General features: G+C 37.3%; 1 protein-coding gene across 1 annotated transcript in view; it reads left to right on the top strand.

Annotated features, from left to right (window-relative positions):
- LOC150108524 (cAMP-dependent protein kinase catalytic subunit alpha-like) overlaps positions 1-16,539 on the top strand; it is a 202,834-nt gene that overhangs the window by 127,469 nt on the left and 58,826 nt on the right. The window contains exon 7 of the mRNA XM_090415947.1: positions 1,901-2,027. Within this exon, the coding sequence (XP_090272073.1) occupies positions 1,901-2,027 (127 nt within the window). The remainder of the gene's footprint in view (positions 1-1,900; positions 2,028-16,539) is intronic.

Below are 16,539 nucleotides of genomic sequence, written 5' to 3'. Positions count from 1 at the left end.
AAGAGATTTTATCAGATTAATTCAGAGGAGATTATAAAAAGAGTAGAAGGCAATAAGGTAACAACCAGAGGCCATCCCTGGAAGTTATTTAAGAGCATGGTTAAAAGGTAGTTGTTCAAAGTTTTTTCAGTTGGTTTTACTATAAATTAAAGATGCCAAGAAATTATATTCTTTGTTAAATCCTTTATCCAAGTGTAAGCAAACAAAGTTTGCACATGAAGTAATTTCATGACTGGGCTACTTGTACACAGAGGCTAATGACTTCACATAAATTGCCTTAGTATCCAATAATGCAATGCACATTTATATTCTTATGGACATGCATAATTTTATGCTTTATGGGAAGAGCCATGACCCAGACCAGTTTCGACCTTTGTAAAGGTGAAGGGGGGAGGTCTCCAAAAATTCAAGCGATTCCTCAGATCACCCAACAATGAGTGACTGAAAGGATCATTTAATTCAGCAGTGGTTCCACTCTCTGACAGGCTCACCTTGCCACACAGAAGAACCCTCAGCAGTGGCTCTGCTCAATGGCAGGCTCCTCCCAACACCAAGCAGAGGTGCTCATAACCCAGGGAAAAGCATCCACCGAAGCAGCTACAAGACCACTTCAGCAGACTTTTCACTTCATTGTTTATATGTGGGGAGGTCTCTAAAAACTTGGGTGATCCTTCTGATTACCCAACAGTGAGCAACCTGAATGAGCATTTAACTCAGTGGCGACTGCTCAGTGACAGGCTCATCCAACTACTGAGCAGAAACACTGATATTCCAGAAAAAATCATCCACGATTCAACCTCAATAGAGGCTACCCCAATGGACCAAAATCCCTGGATATCAGCAGCACTCTCAAGCCCTTAAGAGAGTAAAAATTTCATCCAGGACAGCAGACTTCCCACTTCAGCAGAACTGTCTGTCATGTAGGGCTACCTCCTAAAACTCATGCAATCCCTCAAATTTCTCAAAAATGGGTGACCCAAAGAATCATTTAAATCATTAGTGACTCTACTCAGCAACAGGCTCACCCTGTTTCTGAGCAGAGCCTTCAGCAGTGACTCTTCCCAATGGCAGGCCCACTCTACCACCAAGCAGAGCAGCTTGGTATCACTTCTGGATCTGGCTCCCACTCATGAGACTTCAATAAAGGTCGAAACCAGTCTACATAGTAGCCCTTCCCACAATGCATAGCATTATACATGTTTGTAAGGATATGTGCGCTGCATTATGGGATACTAAGGCAATTGATGGGAAGTTATTAGCCTCTGTATACAAATAGCCCAGTTGTAAAGTTACTTCACTTGCAAACTTTGTTTGCTTACACTTGGATAAAGGATAAAACCAAGAATATAATTTCTTGGCATCATCTTTAATTATTTGCAGTTAAGAAGGGTGTAAGACGTAGAGAATTGTCAATGAATGGAATGCATTATCGGAATATGCTGTTAATGCAGGGGGTGTGAAGCATTTTAAGATTCAGTACAGTAAAATGTTCACCCATGATGAGTCTGCTGACTCAATGGAGGTTGTAATGATAATAATATTGTTACCTGGCAGCAAAAGTGTTAAATATCACATGGTAAAATATTGTAAATTAAATGAGCTGGGAACAGCATTTTATTTGTAACGGTGAGAGAATGACTGTGTATTACATATCACCAAATTAGGTTAAGTGTTCTCTAAAATGAATAACAATGAATGGAGTCGTCAAACCATAACTTTTTCACAAAAATCAGAATGTTGATAATGACACATATATATGGGTTTGAGTTCTCTCTTCCCATTTCCAGGCAGTAATAATAGAAAATTATCACTATAAATTTGATTAATTAAATTTGTCATATTTTTATTATTAATTTGATTCGATTCAAAATAACTAAATGCCATATTTAATTTGTTTCAGTGAAATGCAAGCAAAATTTTATTCTGCACAAGTGGTTCTAGCCTTTGAATACCTCCATTCAATGGATGTCATATATAGAGATTTAAAGCCAGAGAATATTTTGTTAAATAAGGATGGCTATATAAAAGTAAGTGCTTTTTTTTAGATTACTCAATTAACCCCATTTATTTTCTTGAGGAAGTCAATTTGTTAGTATCATATTTATGAAGTTAGAGGTGTAAAACTAACAAACTAACATTTCCAAAGAAATGCATGTTTGTTAGTTTTGGAAATTGTTTAAATGTAAATATATTGGAATTTACAAGCAGCATAGTTCCAGTGGAACATACACTGAGCTTGAAATGAATGTGCTTTTTTTGGGGGGGGGGAATAGAAATACATGAATTCAAAACAGTTTTATTTTACATTTTGTGCTTTATAATTCAAAACAAAATTCTTCTTCTTTTTCCTTTCATGCATCTAGGTGAGGTAGACTGTTTTCATATAAAATCAAGCATTTCATGAAAGTTGATTTGGTGAAGATGGGGCAAGAGATGAAACATATGCAGTGGAATGAGAAGAATTATAGATGGAAGAATGGAATGAAAGATGTGATAAATGATTCAAGAGTAGCTTTATGTGGGAATTCAATTAATAGTGGCTTGGCGAATGAGAAGGTGCACAAAGTTTGTTTTCCTGGAATGATTGAGGCATTGGATATAAGGAGGAAGCAAGCAAAAACACTGTTAGTGGTATTAGGAATGAATGATTTGGTTTGGAACAAGGAGAATTTGAGAATGAATAACAGGAGATTTAGCCTTAACCAACTTTTCTAATACCTTAGCATCTACACTAAAGATAGTGGATACTGACTAGTATAATTGCTATCTCTCCCTCTCTCTCTCTCTCTTTTGAATCCTTCTTTACCTAATGAAATTCTCGTGCCTTTTTTCCACGTCCTTGGGATCCTGTCCATTTGTTCACATTTTCTCATAGCACATGTGCAGCTATCCATCTTATTCCATTTATGTATTCAGATTGAGATTGCAGTCATCCTGAGCATCTCTCCAATTATCTACCTCAATTATTATAACACTCACTGTATTGGATTATATATGGTGGCAAAATGATTGCTCAATAATTCACCTATGTCTCTTCCTGATATCACCTTCTTATAATCTTCATTCATTAATGTTATCCTTCCATAATCATTCTTCCTTTTACTTGCTACATAGTGAATTTCTCACTTAACCTGATTTGTACTTTAATATCCTGCTGGTCTTTTTTTGCCTTTTGGGTAATTCCCACTCATGAAACTTATAGTGTAAGTTTACAACTTACACTATAAGTTATAAACTTATAGTATATTAGTATCAATGGTGGGCTAAGAATTTTTTCTTTTTTCTTTAATTAAATTTATAAATTTTTTGTAATAGTTTTGTATTTATTTATTTTTACATAATCTGGAAACCCTGCTCTACATACCAAACATGGAACTTTTTCAAGCTGCTTCAGGTCTCAAAAAAAAGGCAGGGTGGTGGTCTCATACCAGGCAGGGAAATACATCTCCTGCCTAAAAATAATCACAAACATCCATGCCCACAGCAGGATTTGAACCCATTTTTTCCCCTTTTTTTTTTATCAATTATTCTGAATTGTTAAACTTATTGTTTGACCATCAACATTAAGAAATGTGAAAAGACAGAAGCATAGATAGTAAGTTAACTTTTATTACAATAGAAATTTTGATTTGACTATTATTAAGTATGGGTAGAGATAGTTATTATTATTATTATTATTATTATTAAACAAGACCTCATGGAGTCAAAGACTCATCTAGGAGGTCCTTTTATCTCACACACATCTCATCATACCGGGTCTTAAACACATTCAAACTCCTTGCAGACACCACACTCTCAGGCAAGGCATTCCAATCATTCACAACTCTGCACGAAAAAAACCTGCCTCTCACTCCCCTACTCACACCCTCTTTATACAGTTTCCAGGGATGACCTCTGGTTCTCCCCTGATCTCCCACTATTCGCTGTAGAACTTCTCCACCATTGATCCTATAGCAACCCCTTACCAACTTGTAGGTCTCTATCATATCTCCCCTCTTCCTTCTCTCCACTAGTCTCTGCAAATTACATCTTTTCAATCTTTCCTCATACTCGAGGAAATTACATCTTTTCAATCTTTCCTCATTCCAGAGGTCAGAAACTACCTTAGTCAGTCGCCTTTGGACCCTTTCCAACATCTCCTCATCCTTCTGAAAACCAGGTGACCAAATCTGGGCACAATAGTCCATGTGTGGCCTAATCAAAGCCTTATACAATGGAACAAGAATCTCCCTACTTCTACACGTCAGTGTCCTCCTCATCATTCCCAGAAGTCTTTGTGTTGTCTTCACAATTTTGGCGATGTGACCCCTAAATTTTAGATCCTTATCCACTATCACTCCCAGATCTCTTATTTCCTCTACTTCCAACAATATATTCTTACCAAGCATAAATTCTGCATCCCATCTTTGTTTTCCAAATTTTAAAACCTTACATTTTGCAACATTGAACTCACATCCCCATTTGCTTGCCCAATCACTCAATTTATTCAAGTCTTCTTGCAAGGCCACAACATCTTCACTACTCTTTATGGTTCTTCCCAACTTTGCATCATCTGCAAACAACTGAATATCTCCATCCAAATCTTCGCCAATATCATTAATATACAAGTTAAATAGTAATGGCCCTAAAACAGATCCCTGAGGCACTCCACTAGTGACTTTCCTTTTCCTGGATATTGCACCCCCATACACAACTTGTTGATACCTATCAGATAGCCAGTCTCCAATCCAATGCACTAATCTAATATCCAACCCCATCTGCTCTAGTTTGACTGTCAACTTATCATGAGGCACTCTATCAAAAGCTTTTGCGAAATCCAAGTATATTACTGTGTATCCTTCTCCTCTGTCCAAGGAAGCAGTCACTTTATTGTAATAAGTAAGTAGATTACTAAAACACGACCTCCCTTTAGCAAATCCATGCTGTCCATCAAAGATTATACCATTGTTGTCAACCCAACTCTGGATTCTAGCTCTCACAAGCTTCTCCAACAACTTAACCACAACACCCGACACACAGATAGGCCTATAGTTTGATGCTTGAGTTCGATCACCTCCTTTATGAAGTGGCACAATGTGTGTTATGTGTGATATTCTCACATGAGAGGTTTTGTTGAATATGTGAAGCATAATGATGATGGTACTGAGGAGGAATATATGCTCTCCATTTGTGAACAGTTCACTATAAATGCAGAATTAACACATATGGTATAGATCTTAGCAATCCAGTATATTGCAACATAGCAGCTGAAAACTTTGCGACAAAAATGACAAGACAGGTCTGGCATTAGTTAACAACATTGCTAAAATATAAATGATATTATAAAGGAGGGAAATCATTAGAAGAAGGAGCTGTTCTTTAAGAGATACTTGTGCCATGAAAGGTTTCTTTTATCGTATGGTCTAAAATACGCTTACTTCATCGAAGTCAGTATAAATTTGAACATTTGTTAAAAGAAAGCACTGAGGGGCCTTTCTTAACCATCCAAACTTAAATCAGAATAACTGCCTCTCTCTATCTAAAATATGGGAAAGTCTTATTCTAATCACATGCCACTGTTGTTGTTGTTTTTATTTTTTTAAATAGTTAATGAATAATTAATATTGTAATATTCCCTCAGTTATAATTTTGTGTTGTTTTGTGTATAACATCACACAGTTATGTATAACATTACTACCTTGTAATTAACTGTCATTGCCAATGATGACCTGTAATATTCAGGCTGATATATATGGCCTTAAATAAATACTTATTCCTTGCATTTTTTGAGTTAAATAAAAAAAAAAAAAAAAAAGAAGGAACTGGTGTACCAGAAACTGCAGAGGACATTCTCGTGAGGTAAGCAGGTAGTAACATAGAGAGAAAAATAATAAATTTAGTTTAATCCTTTATCCAAGTGTAAGCAAACAAAGTTTGTGCCTGAAGTACCTTCAGGACTGAGGCAACTCGCAAAACTACTTGTCTTAGTATCTCCCATAATATAAAGCACATCTCCATGCGGACATGTATAATGCTATGCATTAAGGGAAGGGCCACTACCCAGACTGGTTTTGACCTTTATTGAATGTTCAAGTACAGATCAAACTCCAAAAACTCAGTATCGTTCCCCTCAATAACAGGCTCACCTTGCCACTGAGAAGAACTCTCAGAACTGGTTGGCTCTACCCCGTGACAGGCTCACCCACCACCGAGCAGAACCGCTCATTTGCTCAATTATGTCATCTGAGGGGTAACAGCAACAGCCGTGCCTCAGTTAACTTTATGGGCTACAGCATTGCCATTCATTACCCCCCCCCCCCACACACACACACACACAGGACCTGGGTGACAGCAATAGCTGAGCCTCAGTTAAAACTTCATGGGCTACAGCATTGCCATTCTCACCCAAGCTTCCAACCAGTTTCAAACTTTATTGAGGTCTTGTCAGTAGGTGCCAGACCCAGAGGTGGTGATACTAAGGTGGAAGCAATGGAGAAGTCATATTTACCTATATGAGTTGACAAAAGGTATCTCACCTTATTATTAAATTACTCTGGATTTAAAGAAAGATGATGTTGGAAGTTTTTTCCCATTTGGTTAGACTATAATAAATTTAGTTTAATCCTTTATACAAGTGTAAGCAAACAAAGTTTGCACCTGAAGTATCTTCAGGACTCAGGCAACTCATGGTAAAGGTGGACCAAGCTCTCATCACTACTTGTCTTAGTATCTCCCATAATGCAAAGCACATCTCCTTGCGGACATGTATAATGCTATGCATTAAGGGAAAGGGCTACTACCCAGACCGGTTTCAACTTTTATTGAGGTCTCATCAGTTGTAAGTTGTAAATATGACTTCTCCATTGCTTCCACCTTTGTATCACCACCTCTGGGTCTGGCTCCCACTGACGAGACCTGAATAAAGGTCAAAACTGGTCTGGGTAGTGGCCCTTCCCTTAATGCATAGCATTATACATGTCCGCAAGGAAATGTGTTTTGTATTATGGGAGATACTAAGACAAGTACAGATGAGAGCTTGGTCCACCTTTACCATGAGCTGCCTCAGTCCTAAAGATACTTCAGGTGCAAACTTTGCTTACACTTGGATAAAGCATTAAACTAAATTTATTATAGTCTAACCGAGTGAAAAAACTTCCAACACAGAGAGAGAAAATTATTCAGAATTTGAAGAATTATTCAAATTCTGCCGGTATTTTTGATTTTATAAGTATTTTGAAGACAAACTGGTATGAAATAGGTGAGTTTAGTGGAATTGTTTCTAATTATGATAATTTACCAATGTTATTAATAATATGATAGATATCGCAGCAGACAGCACCGTTACAATTTATAGAAATTCCATGATGTGGAGAGCTGGAAATATATTAAGCAGACTTGACTATAAGAAAGTTGCTCAAGTATGCTTGCCTAGTAAGAATGTTTGGGTTCTAAATTATGCTATTTATAAGTAAAATTAAAGGAATTCTGAGGTACTCATATTAGTATGAACAAATAACTTAAACTAGGATTATATAGGAAATTGGAAGAATATTTTTAGGGTCACTTAATGGTCAAAGATGAGTAACTGGAGGGAGATCTCTGCATAACCTATAAGGAATGCAGAGAATTGACCAGGCCTTCTAACTCAGTGGCCTTCCACAGAGCTCAGTACTGCAACCTCTACTGTATAACCTTATGTGAATGATATTTTCAATGGATTTTAGGGAGGTTGTCATTTGTTTGCAGATGATGTAAACTTGAGGGCTATTAGTAATAATATAGATGTTGTTCTTCAGGAGGATTTTGAATAACCTGAACAGGTTGACGAATGAATGAATGGGAATATCAGTTTAATGCAATTAAATATAAATTCTCTTGAATTTTGGAATCCACTAATAGGAGTTTGCATACTCTGTTGGTATAACTATACTAAAGGAAGTGAATGAGACAAGGAATCTTGGGATGTTTGAGGGGACATATTGTGAAGTTGGTAAGGGTAACCCATTGGATTGCTCTGATACTGAGAAGGTTGTTGATCATCAGAGATGAAAGAATCATGATTACCTTATATAAAGCCCTGATTGGACCACATCTGGATTGTTGTGCTCAGATCTGGTCACTGGGATTTGAAGGGAATGAAATAACCTTTGAAATAGTATAGATGCAGATAAAAAATATCATGACTGTAAAATGTTGGCTATATTTATATATTATATAGACTAAAGGGATGCAAACTGCAGAGTTTGATACATAAAATATGAAGGAGTGATATGATTGAGACATAAGCTGTACAGAGGTATTTTCAGTATTGATGTTGGTCAGATTTTTTGTATAAGAGAACAACGGCAGGGAAAAGGACTCCCATCCCTGGGAGTTGCAAAAGGAAGTGGCAAGTAAAAGGATGAGAAGTGTCTATTTTGCATGGAGGGTGGTTGGATTGTGAATTGCATTGCCTGATAGGTTGGTAAGAATGCAGACAGTGAACAAATTTAAGGAATGGTATGATAGACTTTGTGTTGTCTAGGATGAGCCTATAATGTTGAATTTTGTGATTCCATTGAGGTCTCGAATAATAGTAATAGTAATAATAATAATAATAATTACTTTCTCTTCAGTACTTCAACTAGTCTTTACTACGTCTTGACATACAGATATGTATAAATTCACATGGAGAGAACATATAAGACATTTAGAGAATTTAGAAATGAACCCTATAAATATACAAATGGTACAGAATAAAAAAAAAATTGAAAGGGTTCTAAAATAAACCAGACAATAGTGATCCAATGTCAGAATCCAGTGAACATGTTGAATGATTGACTGATTCAAAAAGAGAGGCTATGTGCTGATTTGTTTATAAAGATTGGAAAATGTGAATTGTGTGTTGAACTCCAGATGTTAAAGAGACAGTCCTGGAAAAGAAGAAATCATATCAAAATTTTGGCAGTAAGTCATAAATGTGCTGAGAAAATATACAGAAAAATTAATTCCACTTGTGACCTTCCTTTTCCTTGATACTGCTACCTCATACAGAACTCTCTGATATCTATCAGACATCCATTTTCCAGTTCAGTTCAATTCAGTTCACTAACCTGATATCCTTTTTTTTCCTTGATACTGCTACCCCATACACAACTCTCTGATATCTATGAGACATTCCATCTCCAATCCAGTTCATGAACCTGATATATAAATCCATTAGTTGTAACTTAAATAGTAGCTTATCAAGTGGCATCCAATCAGATGATTTTATAAATCCAAAAATTTGCAATATATGCCTTTCCCAGTCAGATTACTGAAACCATGCCATTTAAGAAATCTGTGTTGACTCTCACATATAACATTACATTCATCTTCTCAGTTTTGTATATGATCTCTCACTAATTTCTCCACAGTCTTAATAGCTACATAAGAAATGTAAATCGATGTATACTTTGATGCTTCCATCAACCCAACCTTTGTGTTGTGGTACTCTCTTACCCTCCTTCAACTCTTTGGTCTTTTTTCCAGTAGCTAGACTTTCATTGAACAGCCAGGTCAGTGAAGCAGTGAGTTTTAAGAGAATATTCCTTAGCATATTCTCTTAAAACGCATAGCAAAATCCTATCCAGTCCATCTACTTTATTGACTTAAGAGGGATACTTATTTGAAATGCATTCTCCTTGTGCACTTCTGAATCTTCAACTCTCCCCATCACTTTGGGAATAAAACCTGCTTTTCCAGGAATGAAATACACCAATAAGAGTGATCATTAAACAGTTCCACTATATCATCTGCTTTGGTCATTCCCAACGAAAGGGCCATTCGTTCCCGATAATTGTTCCTCCTTCTGGCCACATAAAAAAATTCCTTAGGATATTCCTTGGATTTTGATGCTGGTCTCTTCTTGTATTCTATTTTTGTCTTCTTCCTTACTATATTAGTTACTTTACTAGCCTGAGTCTTATATTCCTTATGCAACTACTCTCCACCTCTCTCTCTTTCTCTATACTTTCTCTATAACCTCTCTCTTTCATCTGCAGTTCTTGTTGGATTTCATTAGTCTACCACTTTACACCAATTTTCACTAATGATCTCTCTCTCTCTCTCTCTCTCTCTCTTCAAATTCTGGCGAAGAGAATCATTTGAATAATGGCGAAGAGAGCCAAATCATAGTTGATTTGTGTCTCCCATGGTGAGTCTCCGAACTCTATGGAGATGTCGTAAATAATAATAATAATAATCAGATAATCTGATGCTAAGACCAAATTCCAAACTTGTAATCTTCATGTTCCTTCTACTATCTGTTGCTTAGGTCATTTGTTCTTTGAGAATTCAAGAACTTCTATTCCACAACTACTTGCTATAATTAAAATCTCCCATAAAGCATGATCAGTCACTTTGCATTTGCCAAACATTTCTGGCTCATTACCCTCTGTGTTCACTATTGTATAGCAACAGTCACTAAATATCCTGTGTGTGAAGTCCACCTGTAACTCTCATCATACACTTTCAAAACCACTAGTGCTGCCATTTCTTTCCATATTCTCTGCTGTGAGAGGACACAACTCATTGCTTATCATAGTCCGCGTGGTTAGCGTAGTGACTATGCGCTTCGCAACCATATGCCTGGGGAAGGAGTGTCCTAGGTTCGATTCCCATTGCCGACGTGAGGACTTAAGGATCTTCCTCAGCCATAGCCAAGTTAGCCGGTCTTGGGTGTGGACAGCAGGGCCCCCCCCTCCCCAGTTTATCTGGGGTTTTTCATCTCGTAAGCAGGCAAACCGTCCCCATGAACACACGGCTCTACAGCCATAAATACTTAACCCCCCATGAGGGGGCTCATCTTGCCCCAATAGGGATGGGGGAGAAAAGGGAGGGAACTCCATACAAATAAATAAATAAATTGCTTATCATAAATAGCACTCCATCACTTTGTGTACACCTCCATCTTGCCAAAATATGCTATACCTTTCAGCTTCTATTCTTGGTGGCACCTTATGTCAACCACATTTCGTTCATTCTAATAACTTCTGAACAGGTTGACTCTTGGTGTCACTAATTCATTCCCTTTATTCCTAATACTCCTCATATTTGTATAAAGAATGTATAATGCATCAATGTATTATTAGTATTTTTAAACCTGTTATTGTTCTTCCCCCTTTCTACAGACTCTATTTGTGCTTGATATACCATACATATTCACATCTCCCAAGTGACTATTCCCACAAGAGTCCATCCCTGCTGCCATTCACTTTGGCAAATCTAGTTTCCTAACCCTAACACTATGACCTGCCAGAGAACAATTCTTTATAGATGCCTGGATCCTTTCATGTTCAAATGCACCCCATCTCTTGCATACACCCCTCTCTTTCTCTCTCTCTCTTTCTCTCTATTGTTAGCAAATGTATTCCAAGCTTCCACATATTTCAGACATCTCTTTTGACACAATTTCACTATCATGTCATTCATTATTACTACTCTTCTCCTCAGCTCTGCATTATCATATCTGGAGAATATTCTCACCAGTGGCAGCCCGTACATAAGCACTGCGACTGCAGCACCCCCAATGAAAAATTTAAAATTTGTTTGTGTTTATAAATAATAACAATGCTTACAACATTATATAAATGCAATACAACATGTTAAAGGTTACAGCTTATGTTTCGACAGTGATTGACCAGTTAATAATTGGAATTGTTCGATTAATACTTTAGATTACGAAACAAATACACTGTGATCTGCAGTGTCGATATTATCACGTTGCAGCCAGTCTCGCCAATTGCAGCCAGACTCGCTAATAATCGTTTGCACTTGTGATTGCAAGTTACAAGTCATTCCGAAAATGCTCGGTTTGGCAGTGTATCATATGTTTGCATGCGTTATTTCTGTGAGATACAAAACTTTTATTATTGGTGCGTGTTTGTAGTGAGGGTGAACTATTTTTTGCAAATCTTATTTTATAAATATGTTATAATAAATAACATATTTATTATAGATACAAGGCTGAATTATGACGAGTGTCACTGTTGAAAATATGAAAAGAATTATATTTTTTCAATTATCGTTACACGAAACAAATACACTGCAATCTAACACAGTGTAAGAATTATCGCGGTTTGGCCAAATGCAGCTAGACTCACCAATATTCGTTTGCGTTTGTGATTGCACGTTACAAATCATTCTGACACTGCTCAGTTGAGTAGTGTATTGTATGCTTGCGCACGCTATTTCTCTGAGATACAAAACTTTTATTATTGATGTTTGTTTGTGGTGAGGGTGAAATATTTTTAATAAAGTAATTTTTTAACATTTAAATTTATTTATTAATAAATTGGTTACTGATTAGAAAAAAAAGATTTTTTTTTTTTTTTTTTTTTTGTATATGCAAAAAAAGTTAAAATTTTTACCAGCTGCCACTAATTCTCACTGTCTTCCCTCTCACACTTTGGTATTGCAAAATTCCTAACAATAACAATAGATCTCTTACCACTCGATTCTCACTACCTCTCAGGTCATTGACACTTATTATTAACTGAGATAAGCAGTGAAAAAACAGTGGGAAAAATATTCAATATGGAGTTCAGAAGTTTTACAGTCACTACACTTCACAACACAGAAAGCCCGAATAGAGGGTCATATTCCAAATGATGGAAGTATAATTATTATTATTATTATTAACACCAGAATGGGTGTCAATCATGGGATGTATACACTGTTACACACAAAGCCCATCAACCCATACTTTAAACTTATTTGATGTATCCACATTTACTACAATGTCAGGTATTGCATTCCACTCACTAACTACTCTCCATGCAAAAATCCTGCTCCTTATGATCTTGCTCACACCTTCCTTTGCCCATTCTATGAAATATTCCTTCTGCATGAACCTGGTAACATCCTTCACTAACTTAAATATCTCAATCATCCCTCTCTTCCTCTTATTCATGAGGTTTTGAAGACTGCATTTCCTCAGTCCATCTTCATATCCCAAAGACTAGTTACCACCTCAATCAGTCTCTAATATGTATGTCCTTTCCCTTTCCAATATCAAATTTTTTTTTTTTATATGAAAAAAAAAAAAAAATAGGGAACTAAATCTGTGCACAATACTCCATATGAGACTTGATCAAAGCCTTATACAATGGAACCAGAACCAGAACCTCCTTATTTCTTCACATTAGAGTCCTCTTTATCATTATCATAATCTGATGTGATGACATCCCAACTTGTACAATGTGACCTCTGAACTTCAGATCCTTGTCCACCACCACTCCAGCTCCAAGGTCTCTTGTCTTCTAAACTTCCTCCAAAATTTCCCTACCAAGTGTTTTCTTTGCATCCCATTGTTGCCTACCAAATTTCAGAACCTTACACTTTGCATTATTGAACTGACTGTTCCATACTGGAAACAGACTGCATCTTTAAGAATAAATAAAGAGACCCAGAAGAATTCCAGTTCAGAAAGGTGTGAGACAAGGCTGTGTCTTGTCTCTGATTCTCTTTAACCTGTACACAGAAGAAATAGTTAATAAAATTAGTAACCTCAAAGGAATCACTGTAGAGGGGGGAGGTAGAAATATTAATAACCTAAGATATGCAAATGACATTGTTCTTCTAGCTGAAAACAAATATGACCTTAAGACTCTTATAGATGAAACCTTCAAGTACAGCGAACAGTATGGCCTCAGTTTCAACTTCAAAAAGACCAAAATCATGATAATTTCAAGAGAAAAGGAAATACAAAAATATCCATCAATATTGAAAAAAAAAAAAAATGGTGGCGGCATTGTCATTCCATGATTTTAATTTGGATTTCAGTCGGTTCGTTAAGTGTGAGGTCTGTTATATGTATTCCTTCGATTACATAAATGATTTGTGGATGTTTAGTGCGGATGGAAGAAGGGTGTGTGCGAAATGTGACCTGAACGAGGAATTGATGAATGCGAATATGAAGTTGATGACAGAAAGTGCTAGTACCGATTGTGTCGCGAGTGCACGTTTGAAAGAGAAGGATGGTGAGAAAGACAGCCGAAAAAATTTTAAAAAATCAGGAAAAAAGAAAAACAGCGATTTGACAACCGTAACAGATGTTAAAAGGGACGAAAGTGAGGCGGAAAGAAACGAAATTGAGAGAACGAATGAAAGTAGAAATGGCGTGATGCAGAAATCGCAAGTTAAAAAAATCGAAAGAATGAATGATAGCGAAAAAAGAATGACTGATGGCAAAAGTTGGACGCATGTTGGAACGAAAGTACTGAACCAAAGAAAGATGAATGACAGTAAAAGTGAGAAGAATGATAGCGAAAGTTGGACGTATGTTGGACCGAAAGTACGGAAACAAAGAAAGATATGTGAGAGTGAAAGTGAGAAGAATGATAGTGAAAGTTGGACGTATGTTGGACCGAAAGTACGGAAACAAAGAAGGATGAATGAGAGGGAAAGTGAGAAGAGGGGGTCGAGAGTTAGAAAGATTTAATGATAGAGTGAATGTGTCGCGAGGTTCGGAAGGTGAATTGGATTGGATGAAGCAAGAAATGAAATGGATGCGGAATGAAATTAAGAGAATTCAGGTCAAAACTATTAAAATAAATCATGATGGCATGAAAGAGTTAACAAAAGTTGAGCGAGTGGCGTTGTATGGTCGAGAGTTAGAAAGTTAGAAAGATTTAATGATAGAGTGAATGTGTCGCGAGGTTCGGAAGGTGAATTGGATTGGATGAAGCAAGAAATGAAATGGATGCGGAATGAAATTAAGAGAATTCAGGTCAAAACTATTAAAATAAATCATGATGGCATGAAAGAGTTAACAAAAGATGAGCGAGTGGCGTTGTATGGCGACTCCATTATTAAAGGTGTGCTAGAGGATAAAATGCACAAGGTATGTTTTCCAGGTGGTAAAATGAGTAGAGTGATTGAGGCATTGAATATGAGGCGGGAACGAGCAAAAGAGTTAATTGTAATAATTGGTACAAATGATTTGAGAGAGAACAAAGAGCATGTCAAAATGAATGTCAGGAGACTGCTTGGAAAGATAAAGGAGAATAGTGTGACAGGAAGGGTGGTCAGTGTGTTGCATAGGTATGATTGTGGTGAAATGAGGCGGAGAGCAAGGATTATGAATGATATTCTGGCTGAAATGTGTGAGGAGATGGGAGTACAGTTTGTTAATGTGTGGAATGAGTTTGAGGGACGAAGTGAGCTGTATGGGAGCGATGGACTGCATTTGAGTGGTTATGGTGTGAGTCGCTTGGAGAGACTGCTGCTGGAAAGTGGAGAAGTGAATAGAGAGAATGAATCAGATCGAGAGGGGAGTGATGTGGAAGAGCAGGAGAGTAAGATAGGAGAGACTGAAGGAGTGGAAATGAATGGGGAAGTGAGTGGTATGAGTATAGAAAATGAGAGAATGGGTGTGCAAGAGGAGCAGGGAAACGGGGAGGCTCAGGGTGGACAGGGATACACAGCTTGTGAAAGGTGGATGCTCCAAGAGGAGGTGAGAGCATGTGTAGGCAGGAAAGTAATGGGATGATCAGGGATCAAAAGGAAACAGATGGAATTGCAAAGGGTTCTAAAATGAAGAAGCAGAAAGGTAAATGGCCCCAATCCAGCATGGAGAGATCACATCGAGTGAGTGGTATCAGTGGAACTAGCTGTAGATCCAGAAATGAGTTGTTGTGTTTGTATACCAATGCTAGAAGTATAAGGAACAAGGCGGATGAAATGGTTGCACTAATTGCGTCTGTGCACCCAGAGATTGTCGGAATAAGTGAGACATGGTTAGATGAGGATGACATCCTGACAGGAATAGAGATGGAAAGGTATGATGTGTTTCGTGAGGATAGAAGGGGTAAAAAGGGAGGGGGAGTGCTATTGATGATAGAGAAAGAGTTATGTCCATACAAGGTAGAGATGCAAGAGGGAAATATGGGGCCAGTGGTTTTGAGGCAGTATGGTGTGAGATAGAGGTGAATAGAATCAAATACATGGTGGGATGTTGTTATAGACCTGGTAATGTGGATGGTGGTGATAGTGAAATGTATAGTCAAATTAGACAAGCAAATAAGAAAAGGGTAATTATTATGGGTGATTTTAATTATGGCAATATAGACTGGAATGAAGAGATAGCAACTGGAAGTAAAGAAAATGAGTTTCTTGAGTTTTTGAGGGATAACTACCTCAGACAGTATGTAACAGAGGGCACAAGAGGATTAAGGGTCTTGGATTTGGTCATTTCATCGGAGGATGTAGTTATCAATGAGGTATCAAATCATCCACCAATTGGTGAAAGTGACCATGAGGTGATTACTTGGGTGGTTGCCAGCAGTGCAAGGACCCCTGTGAAAAAAGGGTATATGTGGAACTACAAGGGGTGTGATTATGAAGAGCTCAGGAGACAGCTTGCAGGTGTAGCATGGAATGAGGAGTTAGCTGGAAAAGAGATCAATGCAGCTTGAGGGATTTTCAAAAAATATTTAGTGGATGCAATGTCTAAATGTATACCACGGGTGAGAAGGTTAAATAAGGTAGGTGTGAGATGGATGAATAAAGAGATTAAGCATGCAATACAGAGAAAAAGGG

This window comes from Typopeltis vanoorti, chromosome 3 (genome assembly GCF_054136105.1).
Source record: "Typopeltis vanoorti isolate ZY-2024b chromosome 3, IOZ_Tvanoo_1.0, whole genome shotgun sequence".
NCBI classification, from domain to species: domain Eukaryota; kingdom Metazoa; phylum Arthropoda; class Arachnida; order Uropygi; family Thelyphonidae; genus Typopeltis; species Typopeltis vanoorti.
Note: the sequence above shows the minus strand (reverse complement) of the source record. Positions and strands in the feature narration are given on the sequence as shown.